This window comes from Erinaceus europaeus, chromosome 2, assembly GCF_950295315.1.
Source record: "Erinaceus europaeus chromosome 2, mEriEur2.1, whole genome shotgun sequence".
In the NCBI taxonomy this organism is placed as follows: Eukaryota; Metazoa; Chordata; class Mammalia; order Eulipotyphla; family Erinaceidae; genus Erinaceus; species Erinaceus europaeus.
This window is the reverse complement of record NC_080163.1, coordinates 187,687,903-187,707,533: the sequence shown is the minus strand read 5'-3', so window position 1 is coordinate 187,707,533 and position 19,631 is coordinate 187,687,903. Positions and strand designations below refer to the sequence as shown.

At 46.5% G+C, this 19,631-nt stretch overlaps 2 protein-coding genes across 2 annotated transcripts; both read left to right on the top strand.

Annotated features, from left to right (window-relative positions):
- Positions 1-4,001: 4,001 nt before the first annotated feature.
- LOC103114353 (interferon lambda-4-like) lies at positions 4,002-5,881 on the top strand. The gene is made up of 6 exons (XM_007524024.1): positions 4,002-4,014; positions 4,360-4,547; positions 5,001-5,072; positions 5,150-5,293; positions 5,541-5,615; positions 5,783-5,881. Exons 1-6 carry the CDS (start codon positions 4,002-4,004, stop codon positions 5,879-5,881), a joined length of 591 nt encoding a protein of 196 aa, XP_007524086.1.
- A 1,909-nt stretch (positions 5,882-7,790) lies between these two features.
- On the top strand, positions 7,791-8,884 carry LOC103114326 (interferon lambda-3-like). Its single transcript, XM_016188529.1, has 5 exons — positions 7,791-7,976; positions 8,114-8,191; positions 8,369-8,512; positions 8,605-8,688; positions 8,789-8,884. The coding sequence occupies exons 1-5, from the start codon at positions 7,791-7,793 to the stop codon at positions 8,882-8,884; spliced, it is 588 nt and encodes a 195-aa protein (XP_016044015.1).
- The last annotated feature ends 10,747 nt before the right edge of the window (positions 8,885-19,631 follow it).

The window sequence follows — 19,631 nt, the reverse complement described above, 5'->3', positions numbered from 1 at the left end:
TTTATTCCCTTTTGTTGCCCTTGTTTTGTTTTTGTTTGTGTTGTTGTTGTAGTTATTGATGTCGTCATTGTCAGATAGGACAGAGAGAAATAGAGAGAGGAGGAGAAGACAGAGAGGGGGAGAGAAAGATAGACACCTGCAGACCTGCTTCACCGCCTGTGAAGCGACTCCCCTGCAGGTGGGGGTCCAGGGGGCTCGAACCAGAATCCTTACACCGGTCCTTGCACTTTGCACCACCTGACTCCCCATTATTATCATTTTTAACTGTTATATGTTATTCCATGATATTATGCTCCACAGTTGAACTGTCACTTGTTAAAGGACATGTGGGTTGTTGGCAGGCTTTGACTCTGTACTAAATAAACACTGACAAAGATGATTTTGTATTGACATGGGTCTTTATTTCTCTGGGAAAAAATGCTTAGTTGTACACTTGCTAGAACACATTACAGTTGCATGCTTAGCTTTTGTTTTTTCCTTAAGAAACTGAAAAAGCATTTTCCAAAGGCAGGCCATTTTACATTCATACCAGCAGTGCATGAGTGATCCAATTTCTCTGCATCCACATAAACATTTGATGTTGTCACTTTTTTTTATCTTAGCCATTCTGGTATCTCATTGTGTATGTGTTCTGGTTTTTTGTTTGTTTGTTTGTTTGTTAAGATTTATTTTATTGACTGCATAAAAGAATCTCAGATGAGATAGATAAAGAATCCAGAACACATTCCAGTCCATGTGGTGCTGGGAATTGGACTGGGAACCTCAAACATACAAACCGAACACTCTCCCAGTTGAGCCATTTCTCTAGTCACTCTCATAGAAGTTTTAATTTGCACTTTCTGTTTTGTCTATAATGGAAGATGTTGTGAAACATCTTTCCATGGGCTGACTTCTCATCTGTGCATTCTTTTTTGGTGACATGTCTTTTGCCCATTTTCCAGTGGTGTTGAGATTTTACTGTTGCGTTTTGAAGGTTTTATATTCTAGATATCAGTTTTTTGTCAGATAAGTAACTTCTTTTACTGTGCAAAAAAAAAATTTTTGTTGTTGTTGTTTGTTTTCAATCAAGTTCACTTGTTCCACTTTTTTCTGATGGGTTGAATACTAGGTGTCACATTGTTAGAACTCTGCCTAGCCCTAGATCTCAGGAACTGTTTCCATACTTTTCTCTAAAGACTTCATAGCTTTATAATATTACAAATGAAAAGTTAAGTTCATGACATGTTTCAAGGTGATTTTTATTTTAGACATGAGAGTTTGTTCAAGGATCATGTTTTTGCCTCTGGCTATCCAGTTGCTCTAGCATTATTTGTTGAACCATGGTATTTTTCTTCTCCACTGAATCACTTTTGCATGTGTGAGTACCCTCAACATGTGTATTAATATATTTTCCCATGTTGATACATATAAATCAACTTCACTCTGCAGGTCTAGTTTAACTTGATGAGTTGAATGTTCAACATTTTAATATTTAATAATTTATTTCAATGAAAAAGAGATACAAAGAGGAAGAGACCCACAAAGAAAGAGACCAGAGCACCAACCAGGTTTAGCTGAGGACTGAACCTGCTGCCTCAGAGCCTCTGGCATGAAAGTCTTTTGCATTCACAATTGTGCTGTCTCCTAAGCCTGCCATTGTTCACATCAAAAGCTTAAGAATGTAAAGAGAATGGGAAAACAGCTCCCTTCCTCTCCCCAGGCTTGAGAACCACACTGAATAAAACACTGAAATTAACATCACTGCCCACCAGCCCAGGGATGGTCATTAAATGACCTTTTTAGAATGGAAGTCTTAGCAGAATATGTGGGATACTCTCCCAGGTCTACTCTTCCTGTTTCTCCACTCGCATAAGGCCCCAGGAGAGCGACCTTTGAACTCTATGGAAAGTCTAGGAGCAAGGCCTAGGAGAGGGGAGGAGACTGGGGTCAGAGTATTTATTCAGACTTCCTCCCTGCAAGGCTACTGCTTCTTGTTAATGTCCTCAGCCCCTGTGGAGGACTCTGGTAACCACTTCTTTCCCTCTCTCCTTCCTTCGAATTCAAGATTAACAGACCTTTCTCTCCATCCCAGACCTAGCGCTGTTCCTTCTCTTCCCCCTTCACCAAAAGGTCCCTTTGGAAACACTCCTGGTATTAAGCCAACCTTTTAATTACTTGAACAGACAGCTGTTATGCAATAGTTATCCTCGACAGACTGGTCATCTCTTTCCTATTGAGGCATTAATTGATACAATATATATAAAGATGGTGGGAAATTCAAGTGAGAGATAATGACAAGACAGAAAAAGAAGGCAATCAAAAGGAACACGATCTGGCTCTACCTTGGGAGGAATCACTATTAACATGAAAAACTAAAAGCAAAAAGATTGCATCTAAATTGCCAAAAAGAATCACATCTAGGAAGTGGGATTTAAGACTTAATAACTGTGGTCCGGGAGGTGGCGTAGTGGATAAAGCATTGGATTCTCAACCATGAGGTCCCAAGTTCAATCCCTGGCAATACATGTACCAGAGTGATGTCTGGCTCTTTCTCTGTCTCCTTTCTCATGAATAAATACATTCTTAAAATAAAAAGAAAGTGTTTTTTTTAAAAAAAAAAGACTTAATAACTGTATGCTTAGGAATTAACTCAACTTAACAATGATTGTGGACTTGGGACATCAGAAAACATAAACTTAAAAATTTTCTAAAAATTGCAAGAATTGTTTCAGAAGTGGAATTGGAGGGGTGGAGAGATGGTAGTGACATTATAAGTGCATTTTTGATTCCTCCTTCATGTTTTTGTGTATTTTTCAAGCTTTGTTCAAGGAGCCTGCATTGATAATTTTGTGAGGTAACAATAAGTTGATTTTATTTTAAATTTTAAAACAGAATGACGAAGCTAGAGGAACTCTGACTTTGACATTTGGAAGAAAGAAGAATGGCACATGGTATTAGACAGAGGTAGGGAAAGAAACAGAAACAGAAGGCGAGAAAGAAAAGAAAGATACAGGGAGTCGGGTGGTAGCTCAGCAGGTTAAGTGCGAGGACCACATAAGGATCCTGGTTCGAGCCCCGGCTCCCCACCTGCAGGCAGTAAAGCAGGTCTGCAGGTGTCTATCTTTCCCTCCCCCTCTCTGTCTTCCCTTCCTCTCTCCATTTCTCTCTGTCCTATCTAACAATGAAGATATCAATAACAGTAACAATGATAACTATAACAACAATAAAAAACAAGGGCAACAAAAGGGAAAATAAATTTAAAAATTTTAAAAAGGAAAAAAAAAAGAAAGATACACACACACACACACGAAAGCATATATAGAGGGAAGAGGAAATTAGATGAAGACAGATGAGGAGATGTTAAATCAGAAATTGAGAAGCATGCTGGACAAGGGCTAAATTCAAATACTTCCTCTGCCACCTCTTGGGCCTCTATTGTATTATAGTCCATTCACTTTTACTGTATCTCCAGTTTCCACAATAAAGTGAAAGTAAATATTAGAACATCCCTTGTAATTTCTTTATAAAAATTAAATGAAGGCCCAGTGAAATGGCTCATACACTTTTCACAGGTTCAAACCCAACACTGCATCAAAATGAAGGAAGAAAGATGTGGCAGTCTCTCTCTCTCTGCCACTAAGGCTTTCTCTATCAAAAATGATTTTTTAAATTAAATAGAATGGTAGATATGCACTGATTACTTAGACAAACCCCATCCAAACTGAGCTCACTGTAAGACCACTTATTATTATATAGCACAGATAAGGAAACTGGGAAGAATATAAGAAAGACAGGAGGAAGACTGGGAAGAGATCAGAAAAAGACTGGGAACAGAGTGCTGGGTGTTGGGCTGGGTGCCCAACCAGCAGTGTCCACAGTGGGTAAAGTCCTCACTTGCTGACCTGGTGGCCGCTGTCCAGCGCTGACGTTGGGAAAGGATCCCTGGAGTGGGCAGCCTCCCAGCCCACTGCCCCGCAGCCTCATAACCCAAGCCCTCACAGCCCCACACAGATAAAAGCACCATGGAGGCTGCAGGTAGCACTGGGCACCAGGACTCCACTCAGGGCACCTGGCAGGGGACAGAGGGAGCAGAGCCTGCTGCAGAGAGAGCCCTGGGGGTCACACTGCAGGTGAGGAGGAAGGGGGCACCTGGAGAGGGAGGGGGGCTCTGGGCCAGTGACAGACATCAATCAAGTCTCCTTGGGGCCCTAAAACTCCCTCTTACCCCTCCCCCACCCCCACCCACTCCCACTTTGGGCCAGTGGGGGGGGAGCTCAGTGCCAGCTCCTGTCAGCAGACCCCATGGAGTCTCTGCAGAAGCAGGGCTGCAGTGTGTGGGGGGGCCTGGTCTGACCTCTCTGACCCCCTGGTCTCTCACAGGAACAGAGATGGGTGTCCTGGGTGCGAGGAGCAGAGCAGTGGTGGCCGCTGCAGGACTGTGGGTCCTGGTGGCAGTGGACGCTGTGGCCCAGCCTGGCCAGCAGCCTCCCAGGCACTGCCTGCTGTCTCACTACAGCTCTCTGGACCCCACGGTGCTGCTGGAGGTCAAGGCTCTGAGGGACCACTATGTGAGTGCGGCTCAGACCACCTGCCCACAGCCACCTGGGATCCTGGACAGCTGGGTGTGGGGGCCTCTGCTCCTCCCCCAGGAGCCCTGAGTGCCAGCATCCAGCTGGGAATCTCTCTGTCTCTCCCTGGGTCAGAATGCTGACCAGGACACCCCACCATCCACCTCAGCTGCCTTCATGAAGGGCGCCCCCTCTAGGCAGGCTGGCCCCATGTCGGGGAGGCACAGGGCCTGGCAGGATGAGCACAGGTGCACCTCATGTGCACAGGTGCACCTGCCCCCTGATGTGGGCAGGCTCTGGGTTCAGGACACGGCCTGCACTCAGCCTCCTGCCAGCCACACCCCCTCCAGCTCCCAGATTTGCCTGCAATTCAGGGTGTGTGTGTGTGTGTGTGTGTGTGTGTGTGTGTGTGTGTGTAGAGCACCCCCTCACCAGCCAGACCCCTTTCCCCAGGAGGAAGAGACTCTGAGCTGGAGGCCCCAGAACTGCTCCTTCAGGCCCAGGAGGATGCCTCCGCCACCCTCGGTGAGCCCAGCCCCTGGCAGGGGCAGAGGAGAGGGCACTGGGCCTGGACTGGGGTCCTGACCCTGCTGTGTCCTCAGTCCTGTGCACGTCTGCTCCTGGTGGCCCGAGACATCGTGGACACCCAGGCCGTGATCAGCAGCCTGAGGAGCTTGGGGCCTGTCCCTGGTGCTGGCCCCACCCTGGACCTGCTGGTTGCTGCTGGGAGGGACCTGGCAGCCTGTGTGAGTGTCCCCTTTCCCTGGAGTCCTGCACCTCTTCCCAGCTCAGTGCCCTGGGGGCCTTGAGCAGTGCACACCCACAGGCAAGCTAGACAGACATCAATCAACCAAGTCTTCTTGGGGCCCTAACACTCCCTCTTACCGCCCCCCACCCCACCCCCACTTTGGTGGGTGGCTGGCAGGGTCTAGCCAAGTCAGAGGGTACAGTGGGGTCACCACCTTCCTTACCCTCCTCCTGCTCCCCCTGCAGCTGGAGCTGGTCAGGCCAGGCTCCTCCAGGAGGCTCCTTGGGCCAAGGAGGAGAAGTCAGAAAACAAAGAGGCAGGTGAATGCAGCCCCAGGCAGCAGGCCAAACTGTGGGATGCCTGGGGTGAGGAGGGTGGTGCCCTGAGAGTAAGAGGAGTGGAGGCCCCTGCAGCTGAGGGGGCAGAGGGGAGTTCCTCAGGAGGGATTAGCTGGCTCAGCCTGGCTCCCTGTCCTCCCTGCTGCCAGGACTCACCCAGGTGCCATGAAGCCAAGGTCATCTTCAGCCTCCTGCGCCTGCTCACGTGGGACCTGAGGCTGGTGGCTCAGCTGGGACCTTGTCTCTGAGGAGACTGCAGCTCCCACGGGGACCCAGAGCTCTGAGGTGGGAACATCACTGCCCCAAGTGAACTGAGGGTGTCTCAGTCCGTGGGCACCAAGGGTCCTGGACACAGCTGACACTGACTTCTGCTGGATGCCAAACTCCTGCCAACCTCCCAGGAGCAGAAGGAGCCCTGAGAAGGAGTGAGGTTCCATGGGGTACATTGCCCCAAATCTCCCAGAAGCCAGCTGGTATAAAGTCACATGATGCCAGGCCCCTCTTGCTGTCCCCATGGCGGCCATGGACCAGTGTCTACTTCTATCCAAGTCCTTTCCTCCCCTCCCCACCCACCAGCATGTCCCACATTGGAACCTTTAACAGCTTTGAGATTCTGTGAATCGGTGACTCTTGTATCTCCCCACTGGGGAGCCCTGAAGGATTGGGTAATAAAAGGGTCATAATTCTTTAATTACTGCAGAATTTGCTTTCTATTACTTATCTTGCTTGTACTTTTGTGTGTGTGTGTGTGACATTCCTGTGTTCATTTGTCTTCTGATGGTAATTTATTGCTGTTATTAAATATTATTGCATTATCACTGGCTGTTGATTATGTGGTGATTTAGAGGTACATTGTTCAGTAGATAAAACTGTTGGGTGTGGGGTGTACTCAGTATACCCCAGTCCCTTTTGAGACTCCTACTCAATTATGATTGTATCCAGGCAAATGCCTTCTCCTGGAGCCTCAGCTGCCTGGGCTGTACAATCACAGTGTTGCACTTCTCCTGCAAGTGAGGTGTGTATTTGAGATAGTGTTTATAAAGCTCCGTCTGAGTCAGTTTGTTATTTATTTTTTTTTAAAAAAAGTCATTTATTTATCTTTAATGAGAATGAGAGCTAGAGATCGATGATAACTAGGTAGATAACAGACAGACAGTTATGTAGATAGATATGCAAGACCAGAGCACTGCTCCGTTTTGGCTTATGGTGGTGCTAAGGATTGAACCTGAGACCACAGAGCCTCAGAAATGAAAGTTTTACATAACCTTTATGCTGTCTCCCCAGCTCACAGATTGGCCATAACAAATGGTTTGTGTCTAATAGTCACACACATAGATTTTTTTTTAAAAAAAGTTTTTTTTTTCCCCAGTCAACATACTGGCAATTTTTGAATCTAAGTGCTCGCCTCTTTCCTAACTGAACCTTTAGCTTCAGAATCTATGCTTTATTTATTTATTGATAAGTAAAAATGTTATTAGATTTAATATTGATTTATAAAATTACCGTTCCCACCACCAGAGTTCTGTGTCCCCATTTGCTCCACTGGAAACTCTAGTAGTTCTCCTAAGGTTACAGATATAGATATGCTTTTTTTTTTTTTTTAATAAAGACTCTTTTAAAATATCTATTTATTTAATTATTTGAAGAGAGAAACTGAGATGGAAGGGAGAGAGAGAGAAAAAAAAGCCTCTGCCCAGCCCCCTCCTGCAGGTGAGCACAGGCCTGTCAGTTTCTCTCTCACCTGCTGCTCCCTGAGCCCAAGCCACACCCACTCTGGCCTCTCCCAGCCTGGGGCTCCCCTGCTGGCTGGGGACACCTCTGCACTGACTGACTGGGTTCCACTTTTCCTACATCAGCCTGGGTTGCCCATCTCTGCAGGATAAAACCATGGGGTTCAGCACTGGACCCCACACCAACCTCAACTTCACACACACAACACAACAGCTGCATCTGAGACTCCAGAGGAAGAGTCTGAGCCTGAGACCCCAGAGAAGACTACTCGAGTGGGAGACTCAAGTGACACCCAGAGTGGACAGGAGCACTGACACCTGCTGACAGAGACCAGGACCCCATCACCAGGACTCCCATCAGGCCTCGCCCCACGCCCACTGTCCCACCCTCTCTCTGCCTCTCACCTCTCTCTCCTCCATGGCAGACATGGCCTTGGGTCCCAGGCTGCTGCTGCTGCCCCTACTGCTGAGCATGGTGCTGACCAGCACTGGGGCAGCTCCTGCCCCCAAGTCCCACAGGGGCCCCCCTGATGCCAGGGGCTGCCATCTGGACCAGTTCAAGTCCCTGTCCCCGCAAGAGCTGCAGTCCTTCAAGAGGGCCAAGGATGCCCTGGTGAGTCTGCCTGCTGCCAAGCTGCCTGGGGTCCCCTGCACCTTCTGTGGTCCCTGGCCCCAGGGTGAACGGGTCCCCCCCCCACATACACACACACCTCCCACGCTGCTGTGCTGAGCTCTGCCCTGGCTCTCCAGGAAGACTGGCTCTTGCTGAAGGACTGGAGCTGCAGCTCGCGCCTCTTCCCCAGGACCCAGGACCTGAGGCAGCTGCAGGTGAGCTGGCCAGCCCTGCCCTGTGCCCCCTGCCTGCTCCCTGCTCCCTGCTCCCTGCTCCCTGCTCCCAGGGCGACCAGCCAGCCCTGCTCCCTGCTTCTCTCTCCTCCTCACCACATTGGCTGAGCCCTCTCTGCTGTGGCCTGGCCCTCACCTGTCTCTGTGCCCCTTCCCCAGGTGTGGGAGCGCCCCGTGGCCTTGGAGGCTGAGCTGGCAGTGAGCCTGAAGGTGCTGGGGGCCCTGGCAGAGTCGCCCATGGGGCGCGTCCTGGAGCAGCCCCTGCGCACGCTGCGCCACGCCCACTCTCAGCTGCAGGCCTGTGTGAGTGTGGGGCGCCCGCGTCCTGGCTGTGGGCTCTGTCCCCCAGAGCTGCCCTGGGTGCCGGGCCTGCCTCACACCTGCTGTGCCCACAGGTGCCTGCTCAACCCACCGTGGGACCCAGGCCCCGGGGCCGCCTCCAACACTGGCTGCACAGGCTTCAGGAGGTCCCCAAGAAGGTCAGGAGTCAGGGAGGGCCCAGATGTTGTGGGCAGAGGGCCGGTTGTCTGGGGTCCACTCAGTGGAAGCCTCTGACCCCCCACCCCCACCCCTCAGGAGTCCCAGGACTGCCTGGAAGCCTCTGTCACCTTCAACCTCTTTCGCCTCCTCACCTGGGACCTGAGCTGTGTCGCCAGTGGAGACCTGTGTGTCTGAACCCTGACGCCCACCTGCTTCCCGCCCCTCCATCGAAAAATCTTATTTATACGCCATGACCTTAGTATTTATTGGTCTAATCACTATTTATGTATTTTTGTATGTGGCTTTCATCCTAAAGCTCAGCAAAATGTCTTTTCCACTTTCATAAAAGTGTTCAAATAGGGAGTCGGGCTGTAGCGCAGCGGGTTAAGCGCAGGTGGTGCAAAGCACAAGGACCGGCATAAGGATCCCGGTTCGAACCCCGGCTCCCCACCTGCAGGGGAGTTGCTTCACAGGCAGTGAAGCAGGTCTGCAGGTGTCTTTCGCTCCTCCTCTCTGTCTCCCCCTCCTCTCTCCATTTCTCTCTGTCCTATCCAACAATGACAACAACAATAATAACTACAACAATAAAACAACAAGGGCAACAAAAGGGAATAAATAAATAAAATAAATATTTAAAAAAAGTGTTCAAATAAACAATTTGAAAAAGATGTTTGTGGAGTGTAGCAAGTGTCTGTGCCTATTCATGTTTTTTGGTTCACGAAGAAATGATTGACAGCTAAGCGCCTTTGCACGCTACAGAGGAAGGGTCACAGTCTGTGGGCTAGTGGTCCATTGGGTCCAGGGAGTTTCTCTGTTGTGGCCTCCCAATAATAATAATAATAATAATTATCATCATCATTGTTATCATTATTTTATTCCAGGACACCTGATAAGAAGTCTAAAACAATTGGGTTCATTAAACCTTTGGTTATTTGCAACAGGAATAAGATTACCCACAAATGGGGGAGGGGTCAGGGAGTGTAGGGAGGCGGGAAATATAAAATAAGTAAATAAAATGGTAGGGGTCCAGGAGCTAGATCAGTGGTTGAGCACAGGACAAGCAAGCCTGAAGTCCTAGACTGGACTTCTGACACTGAATAAGCCAGAAGTGAGTAGTGCCCTAGTGTTTTACCCTCCATGCAAATAAATCAATCCATTGTGTAAGCTGGAGCCCCTCTAGTTCTGAATCTGGTTTCACATGTGACAACAACTAGTTCAACCAGGATCAACTGAGTTCAAATAGAAACAGATCTGTTACTGTGGTCTGGGAAGTGGTGCAGTGGATAAGGCATTAAACTCTCAAGCAGGAGGTCTTGAGTTCAATCCCTGGCATCCTATGTGGTAGAGTGGTCCTCTGTCTTTCTTCCTCTCATAAACAAACAAACAAACAAATGGGCCAGGTGGTGGTGCATCCTGTTGAATTCACACACTACCATGCACAAAGACCTGGGTTCAACTCCTTGGTCCCCACTTACAGAGGGGAGAGCTTTACAAGTGGTGAAGCAGGTCTCTCTCTATCTCTCTTCCTCTTTACCTCTCCCTCCCCTCTTAATCTCTCTCTGTCCTATCAAATAAATAAAAGAAAGAAAAAGAAAGATAAAAGAAATGGTCACTGGGAGTGGTGGATTTGTAGGCACTAAGCCCCAACTATAAACCTGGTGGCAAAATATAATAATCATAATAGGTGCTGCTGTCACAAAAAGACTTTAAAAACAGTGTAGCTGGGGAGGTGGATGAATAGGTAGAGCCCAGGACTTGCATGCCTGAGGCCCCAGGCTCCATCCCTGACACTACATATACTATCATGGGGCTTTGACCTTTCAGTCTTTCTTTCTCTTTTTCCCTCTCCCTCTCCCTCTCCCTCTCCCCCCTCTATCACTCTCTCTCTCTCTCCTTATTTTTCATTGCTACCAAGGCTATCACTGGGACTCAATGCCAGTACTATGAATCCATTACTCCTGGTGGTCATTCCCTCCTTTTCTCCCCCGTCCCCCCCTTTTCTTCTACTTTATTTGACAGAACTGAGAGAAATTGAGAGGGAAGAGGGAGATAGAGAAAGAAAGACACTTGTAGGCCTGCTTCGTCATCCATGTAGTGTCCCCCATACAGATGAGGGAAGTGAGGGCTAAAACTCTGATCCTTGTGCATGGTAACATGTGCACTTAACCAGGTACATTATTGCCCAGCTCCAGCTTGTGTCCTCTCCCTCTCCCCCCCCCTCCTCTCAACAGACTGATTTATGACAGAGAATAAAAAGAGAATCAGAACATCATTGTGACACATGTGATGTCTGGGACTCAACTTGAGATCTCTCTAACCATTGCACTACCTCCCCAGGCCACCAACCAACCAAACAAACAAACAAACAAATGAACACCACAGCCAGACCTTCCATCTTTTGCACCCCATAAAGAAGTTTGGTCCATACTCCCAGAGAGGTAAGCATTAGGGGAAGATGACCAGAGGACTCTGAATCCCAATTCCATCAATACCCAGAGAGATGAGAGGGGGGGGGAGAAAAGGGGGTGGGTAGGAATGACATGTAGATGTGATTTAAGATGGGAGAAAAGGTAGAACCCTTAAAAAAAATATTGGGTGGTCCGGGAGGTGGCACAGTGGATTAAGCATTGGATTCTCAAGCATGAATTTCTGAGTTCAATCCCCGGTAGCACATGTACCAGAGTGATGTCTGGTTCTTTCTCTCTCTCCTCCTATGTTTCTCATAAATAAATAAATAAAATATTTTTAAACATTGGGCAGATGTATATAAATATAGACAGATAGTCATAGAAATAATAGTCAGCCCTTGGGGCCGGGTAGTGGTGCATGTGGTTGAGCACACATGTTACAGTGCACAAGGAACCAGGTTCGAGTCCCCAGCTCCCCACTTGCAGGGAGGTCACCTCACAAACGGTGGAGGTCTTCAGGTATCTATCATTCTCTCCCCCTATCTTCCTTTCCCCTCTTAATTTCTTTTTTTTTTAAATCTTTTTTTATATTTATTTTATTTATTCCCTTTTTTTGCCCTTGTTGTTTTATTGTTGTAGTTATTATTGTTATTGTCGTTGTTGGATAGGACAGAGAGAAATGGAGAGAGGAGGGGAAGACAGAGAGGAGGAGATAAAGATAGACACCTGCGGACCTGCTTCACTGCCTGTGAAGCAACTCCCCTGCAGGTGGGGAGCCGGGGTTCGAACCGGGATCCTTATGCTGGTCTTTGTGCTTTGCGCCACCAGCGCTTAACCCGCTGCGCTACAGCCCGACTCCCCCCCTCTTAATTTCTTTCTGTCTTATTCATTAAAATGGGAAAAAAATGGCCACCAGGAGCAGTGGATTCATTGTGATGGCACTGAACCTCAGTGATAACCCTGGAGGCAAAATAAATAAATAAATAAGAAAAAAAAGTGTGCAAACCCAAACCAAAACAAAACCCCCGACCATAGAGTACTCTTGTACTATGAACCATAGTGCTCTGCTTCCTTATACCTGGGGGGGGGGGGGTGACTCTGCTTAGTCATCCAAGGACCCAGCTTTTCACTCTGCACTGCCTTGGTGCAGGAGTGTTCCCGACTATTTTTCATGGTAGTTTTGCAAACCTTCTTGGAATAAAAGAAACTACCCAGGACAAAGGACTCTTAATTTTTATGGTAATGTGGTTATCACAATATTTGTAAAGACTGTGATATAGTCATCGGTGTGCTCCTTCATTAATGCATTAAAGAAAAAGTCAGCCGTGGCAGCTGTAATAGCTATTGTGAGCTAAAAGCAGAGATGAGCATAAATGATATTTCCAGATGCTTGCCAGAGCCCAACATGTTGAGAAAATATCTGTGACTTCTTTCAGAGATGAAGTCACAGGTTCTGCTGACACTGGTATGGCTGATAGCTTTCATTGGTAACGGTTGTGTAGCAGACTAAAAACAACTTCTAGAGATGTTCCTGATACCCGGGACCTGTGAATCTGCTCCCTCACGTGGGTAAAAGAGACTTGTCGGGGCCAGGTGGTGGTGCACCCATTGGAGCACACACATTATCATCTTCAAGGATCCGGGTTCAAGCTCTCAGTCCCCATTTTCAGGGGGTGAGGGAGGGACGCTTCACAAGTGGTGAAGCAGGTCTGCAGGTGTCTTTGTTTCTCCTTCTCTATCTCCTCTCCTCCCTTCTTAATTTCTCTCTATCCTAGCAAATAAAAATTTTTAAAAAAGAGAGAGACTTTGCCAGATAAAAGAAAATCCATCTGGGGGGCTGGGGAGACAACATAGTGGTTATTAAAAAAATGGAAAAAAATCTGTGTTAACTCAAAGGGACATACGTACCCCTGTGTTCATAGCTGCATTATTCATAATAGCCAAAAAGTAGAAGCAGTCTAAATGCCCATCAACAGATGACTGGCTAAAGAAATTATGGAATAAGGGCCAGGTGGTGGCACACCTGATTAAGCATATACATTATAGTGTGCAAAGACCTGGCCAGGTTTAAGTACTCGGTCCCCACCTGCAGGGGGAAAGCTTCATGAGTGTCTCTCGGTCTTTCTCCCTCTCTACCTCCCCCTCCTCTCAATTTCTCTCTGTCTCTAATAATTAATTAATAATATTTACAAGGGAAGTTATGGAATATATATTCTATGGAATACTACTCTGCAAACAAAGAAGATGATACTGTGTTCTTTGGGACGAAGTGGATGGAACTGGAGGTGATTATGCTTAGCCAAATAAGTAAAGAGATGAAAGACCAGATGGTCTCACTCATATGTGGAATCTAGAGATCTGATACACATGAATTTAAGAAGGAGGAGGAGGAGGAGAAGGAGGAGGAGGAAGAGGAGGAGGAGGAGGAAGAGGAGGAGGAGGAGGAAGAGGAGGAGGAGGAGGAGGAGGAGGAGGAGGAGGAGGAGGAGGAAGCAAACTGTTTCTAAGACTTGTGAGAAGTATGGTGGCTCTCTTTGGGAGGTGGGAGGTGAGAACACAGAACTTTGTTAGTGGGTCTGTAATCTTATAATCTTGTAAATTACTACTAATCACAAATTCAAATATTAAAAAGAAAAAAATCTGGGTTGTTTTAAACACACTGTACTTGCAATCTTTTGCAATAACAGCAATAGAAAACACACACATAACTGATCTGGGTTTCTTCCCCCAAATTTTTCTCTGACTTTCTGGCCCCTGGCTAATAACGGTAATAATCATCACAACCAGCCCCAACATAAAAGAGTTCACATACTGAGCCATTTCTGCATCCCTGGTACACTTTCAGCACATGATACTGATTTCTTATGTAAGCCACACAGCAATCCTACAAAGGAAGTGGGAAGCTTTAAATACAAACGTGGGAAAAGAGAAAATGCTGACAATTAGCAAAGTAAACATCTATCTCAAGTGTTAGGACAAAAACAGAACGATAAACTCAAAGGAAGCAGAAAGAAAGAACAAAAGCCAAATGCACAACAGAAACGAATGCATTTATGATGACTGATGTGATAAGATCAAATTAAAGGAAAAAGCCCGAAGATGCAATACAAAGTTTCTACAAAGCGAACTGTTGGCTATCACCGGCAATTTGAGATGACTAATAAAAACAGTTGCAATTATATTGGAAAGCTGACTTTAAAGAAGATTCAGCCATAATAAAAAAGGAAACAAAAAAAAAAAGGAAACTCTGCTATGTTTTAAAAATTTGTTTTATTGAAAGGGGGTGGGGGGAGATAGGTCAACACACACTCTGGTACATGTGATGCTGGGATTTGAACCAGGAAGCTTGGGTATTCAAGCTTAGCATTTGAACAACTGGACCATTTCTCCAGTTGCAAATTCTGCCATTTGTGACAACAAGGATGGAACTTGTAGGTCACATGCTTAATAAAATAAGTCAGACATAGAAAGACAAACACTGTGTTGTTTCACTTACAAGTAGAATCTGAAAATAACCAAGATCATAGAAACAGATAACAGACTAGTATTTGGGAAGATGGAAGTGGAGGAGGCAAAGGAAGGGTGAGGGGGTGGGGGGGCAGGCACCTGGTGCACCTGGTTAAACACACACATTATAGTGCACAAGGACCCAGGTTCAAGCCCCTGGTCCCAACCTACAGGAGGAAAGCTCCATGAGTGGTGAAGCAGGGCTGCAGGCATCTCTCTGTCTTTCTCCCTATCTCTCCTTCTCTCAATTTCTCTCTTTCTCTACCCAATAATAAATAAAAAATATTAAAAAAAAAAAGGTGAGGGGTGGGAGTGGGGACAAAAATGGGTGAAGGGGGTTTAAAGTTACTGCCATCCAAAATAGGCCCCAGGTTCAATTCCCAGCACCACCATAAAACCATGGAAGTCTTTTTGCTTAAGCATTATGTTATCTCCCCAGCCCAATATCATATCAATTCTACATTAAAAAACAAACAAACCTGGAGGCAGTCAGGCGGTAGCGCAGCGGGTTAAGCGCATGTCGCGCAAAGCGCAGGGACCAGTGTAATGATCCCGGTTCGAGCCCCCGATCCCCACCTGCAGGGACGTCGCTTCACAAGCGGTGAAGCAAGTCTGCAGGTGTCTTTCTCTCACTCTCTCTGTCTTCCCCCCCTCCATTTCTCTCTGTCCTATCTAACAACGACATCAATTATAACAACAATAATAACTACAACAATAAAAAAACCCAAGGGCAATAAAAGGGAAAATAAATAAATACAAATTTTAAAAAACATGGAAAAAAGAAAAATATAAAAGACTAACATAAAATAAAAACCAATATAAATAATAATCTCCTTACAAGATTTAAAACTACAAAGCACAATGTTGTGTTTTTTTTTTAAAGAGATGTATGTGTGTATTTGTGTATGAGAGAAAGGAGAGAGAACCAGTGTGTCACTCTGGCACATGCAATGCCAGGCTCAGAATCTCATGCTTTTAAGTCCAAAGCCACTGTGCCATCTCCCGGAACACAGCAGAACTAGTTTTTATGTATGTTAGCCCCACTTCACCCAGGAAGCTGAAGCTGACTGAGTTTAGGCACCTTGCCTAAATCCACAGCCTTTAATTGAGTGGCAAGAGTTGGGATTGGAAACCTGGTCCCAGGACTCCCTACCTGGCTTGATGACGCTCTGCGCTGTGGCGCCACCATGCGGTGGCTCCCAGCCTCCCTTGGTGCGCCCTTCCCCTGGCCTAGTGCTGGGTTACCACGATGCACCTTGGCGGGGGGACTCTAGGGGTAGCTGCCTCCATTCGCAAAGCCCGCCTCCCAGTTCCCTTCGTGCCCTGTCCTGGAGGCAAGTTGCCTATTTGGAAGTGTTTTCTTGCTATGACGTGTCAACTGGGAGGATCAAGTCTGTGGAAGGTGTGGGAAAAGGGGGCATAGCAAAACCTAAGTCTCACCCCAGCCCCAAATCCTGAGCTTTATTTTAAGGAGTTCCTCCCTCCTACCACCACCACTACCACCACCACCAACGATAACTCTCAGGTGATTTGTGTTCTAGTGAAGGTTTATTAATTCTGACTGACAAGGTGCCTCACGTGGAGCAGGTGTATCTGAGAACATGGTCTTCAGCTGTGTCCTGAAGCTCAGGAATGACTGGCCGCCACCTCCTCCTCCCCCTCCTCTTCCTCCTCCTCCTCCTCCTTCTCCCCCTCCTCTTCCTCCTCCTCCTCCTCCTTCTCCCCCTCCTCCCCCTCCCCCTCCTCCTCCCCCTCCCCCTCCCCCTCCTCCTTTTCCTCCTCCTTCTCCTCCTCCTTCTCCTTTTTTTTTTTTTCAGTAGAGGTTCAAGTTGATTTCCGGCATTTGGCTCCCAAACACTTTTTATGAAGCTCTGCTTGTGACTCCAACAAAAGAAACAAAACCTTTTGTTATCGTTAATGGATTGTTTTGTGCATGGAACCAGCATCTCCTGCAAGTATGATTCCACCATGCCAGGTCACTTTTTTCCCCCCCATTCAGCTAGGGAAAGGGAGACACCACGGTACTGAACCTCCTCTGTTGCCATCATACTTCCCATGTAGTGCAGAGGGTCAAGCTTGGGTTGTGTAGACATGGCAAAGCATGAACCCTATGGGGTGAGCTATCTCTCCAACTACTGGTGGATTTCTTTGAGGATTTACTTATATATTTACATGAAAGAGAGGTGTGGGGGATATCAGATCATCACCCTGGTACATGCAATGGAGGGGATCAAACCCAGGACCACAAGCACATGAATTCACTGCTCTGCCCACTGTGCCACGTCCTGAGTTGCTGGCTCTTTTTTTTTTTTAATCAAGAAAACTATAGGAAAGGAATTTCATAATAACTGAGCAAATTGAAGTATTAACAGAGAAAGTTCTAGATGCCATAAACAACCAGTGGCATACGTATTCAATTTAAAGCAACCAAAGACCTAAAACAGTGACTGTTACACTCTAAGATGCATCAGGAAGATGTTTAAAATATCGACTGGTTGATGCCACTCCTAGAGTTTCTGACTCAGTAGGCCTGGGGTGGGACATGGAATTTCTGTCTTTTTTAAAAAATATATTTATTTATTTATTGAATAGAGACAGAGAGGAATTGAGAGGGGGTAGAAATAGGATAGGAGAGACAGAGAGAGAGGAGCTTCCCCCCTACAGATGGGGAATGGAAGCTTGAACCCTGGTTAAAATATGTGCTCAACGGGTGTGTCACCTTCCTTTTTAAATATTATTTATTTATTTATTCCCTTTTGTTGCCCTTGTTATTTTATTGTGGTAGTTATTATTGCTGTTGATGTTGTCATTGTTGGGTAGGACAGAGAGAAATGGAGAGAGGAGGGGAGACAGAGAGGGGGAGAGAAAGAGAGAGAGACACCTGTAGACCTGCTTCACTGTCTGTGAAGCGATTCCCCTGCTGATGGGTAGCCGGGGGCTTGAACCAGGATTCTTAGGCCGGTCCTTGCACTTCGTGCCACCTGCGCTTAATTCTGGAGGCCAACATAAAATCATTAAATTAAATTAAATGATATAGAGAGGCCAGAGAGATAGCTCACCAGGTAGGGTGTGTGCTGTACCCCAGCACTACTATAAAGCAGAGCTGAGAATTGCTCTGCTAAAGATTACTAATAGCAAGCCTGGGAGGTGGTGCAGTGTATAAAGTGTTGAATGGTGTCCTATACTTATGCAAGAGACATCACATTTTTCATTTGGATGGTGTGCTGCCTGTGTTATGAATAACCACCCCCGCCATGGCCATTTCACAAGGAAGATCTTTTTTCCCCTCTCTTACGAGACAAATCAAAATCTATGAGTAAATAGGGAAGGAAAAAAGAATCAACTCTGCTATTCTTCCCACTTCATTCTCACAGGCCCTGAGAGAACTCTTCCACATTGTGTTTGAATTATTGATTTACCGGCTGACTCTCTGCAGGGTTTGTGGGTTCCTCACGGGCAGGACATCTGGAAAAATAAATAAATAAATAGAAGGTGGCGATTTGAAGCAAGGAGGAAATTGTTAACAAGGTGATGTTTGTCTATGATTCTTCTGGTATTTGTGTTAATAAACTGTGAGGTGATTGTTTATGGATGAAGATTCTGAGCACACATATGTGTGCATATGTATGTGTGTGTGTTTTGCTCACGGTGGACACACCTGTGCTGTGTGTGGTTGAAGTTTGCATGTGAGAATCTGTGGTGTACGCTGGGGGTGGCTGAGGCCTGTGGGCTTGCGGGGACAGTGGGTGCATGACATTGTCTGGGAGTGTTTCTCTGGGGCTGTGGATCAAGCTTGTGTCCCCATACCATGCACGCAGCCTTTTCATTTTTCACTCCCAGTCTGAAGCTCAGGGTTTCTTGTTTTGGCAGGGCTCCGGGGAAACCTGGTCTGACCAGTCAGCACTTCCCTGCCTCCATCCTGGAGTCCATAGGCCCTTAGAGAGCTGGGAGCAGAGCCACATTGTCCTTAAAGTCAAGGAGACCCACTGGGAAGTTAGCGGCTGGAGATTAGATTTCATAGGGTCAGGAGAGGGGAAGGAGGGAGAAGGAACCGGGTCTGGGCTCGGTCAGGGCCAGGCCAGGAGCCAGGGAGATAAACAGGTGTGTGAAGTTCTAAGTTCAATCCCCTGCAGTGCATATGCCAGAGTTCTCTCTCTCCCCTTCCTTTTAATAAATAAATAAATAAATAAATAAATAAATAAATCTTTTTAAAAAAGAATCAGGGTGGTGGCACACCTGGTTGAGTGCAGTTACAGTGTGCAAAGACCCAGGTTCGAGTTCCCGGTCCTCACCTGCAGTGGGAAAACTTTGCGAGTGGTGAAGCAGGCTGCAGGTGTCTCTCTTTCTCTCTCCCTCTGTAGCTCCCCCTTCCTTCTCAAGTTCTAGCTGTCTCTATCCAATAAATAAAGAATGAAAAGTTAAAAAAAAAAAAAAAACAACAAAAACCAGAATCACTATAACTAGAGAAATGGTTCAACTGGTACAGCACTGGGCTCAAATGCCTGAGGTTCCCAGTTCAATCCTCAACACTGCATGGACCAGAGTGTGCTGGTTTCTTTCTCTCCTCTCTCTGTCTCATGTGAAACTCTCTCTCATATGTAATCAATCAGTCAGTCAATATATTTTAAACAAATCTTTATTTATTCCATTTTGTTTCCCTTGTCAATCAATATTTTTAAAAAGAGAGAGAAGGAGCCAGGTGGTGGCACACCTGGTTACAACGTGCCCAGGTTCAAGACCCTGTCCCCACCTGCAGGGGGAAGCTTCACAAGTGGTGAAACAGTGATGCAGTTGTCGCCCTCCCTCTCCCTTACCCTTCCCTCTTCATTTCTCTTTGCCTCTACAGTAAATAAATATTTCTTTAAAAAGAGTTACTATATGGTCCAAAAACATACCATGTGTTGGCTCTGGACTTCATACTTCCATGTAGCTATACATTTCTATTTATTCAATATTGTATACCAGGTATATTGTTAATACATTTTAACCAGGTGGATTGCATAATATGTTTATGGATAGTATTTTAT

Bases quoted from the DNA above. Each gene is read 5' to 3' on its own strand.
- LOC103114353 (XM_007524024.1), top strand. The intron at 5,073-5,149 runs GTGAGCCCAGCC...CTGTGTCCTCAG, and splicing joins GGATGCCTCCGCCACCCTCG to TCCTGTGCACGTCTGCTCCT. The intron at 5,294-5,540 runs GTGAGTGTCCCC...CTCCCCCTGCAG, and splicing joins GGAGGGACCTGGCAGCCTGT to CTGGAGCTGGTCAGGCCAGG.
- LOC103114326 (XM_016188529.1), top strand. From the start codon at position 7,791: ATGGCCTTGGGTCCCAGGCTGCTGCTGCTGCCCCTACTGCTGAGCATG. The intron at 7,977-8,113 runs GTGAGTCTGCCT...CTGGCTCTCCAG, and splicing joins AGAGGGCCAAGGATGCCCTG to GAAGACTGGCTCTTGCTGAA. The intron at 8,689-8,788 runs GTCAGGAGTCAG...ACCCCTCAGGAG, and splicing joins TTCAGGAGGTCCCCAAGAAG to TCCCAGGACTGCCTGGAAGC.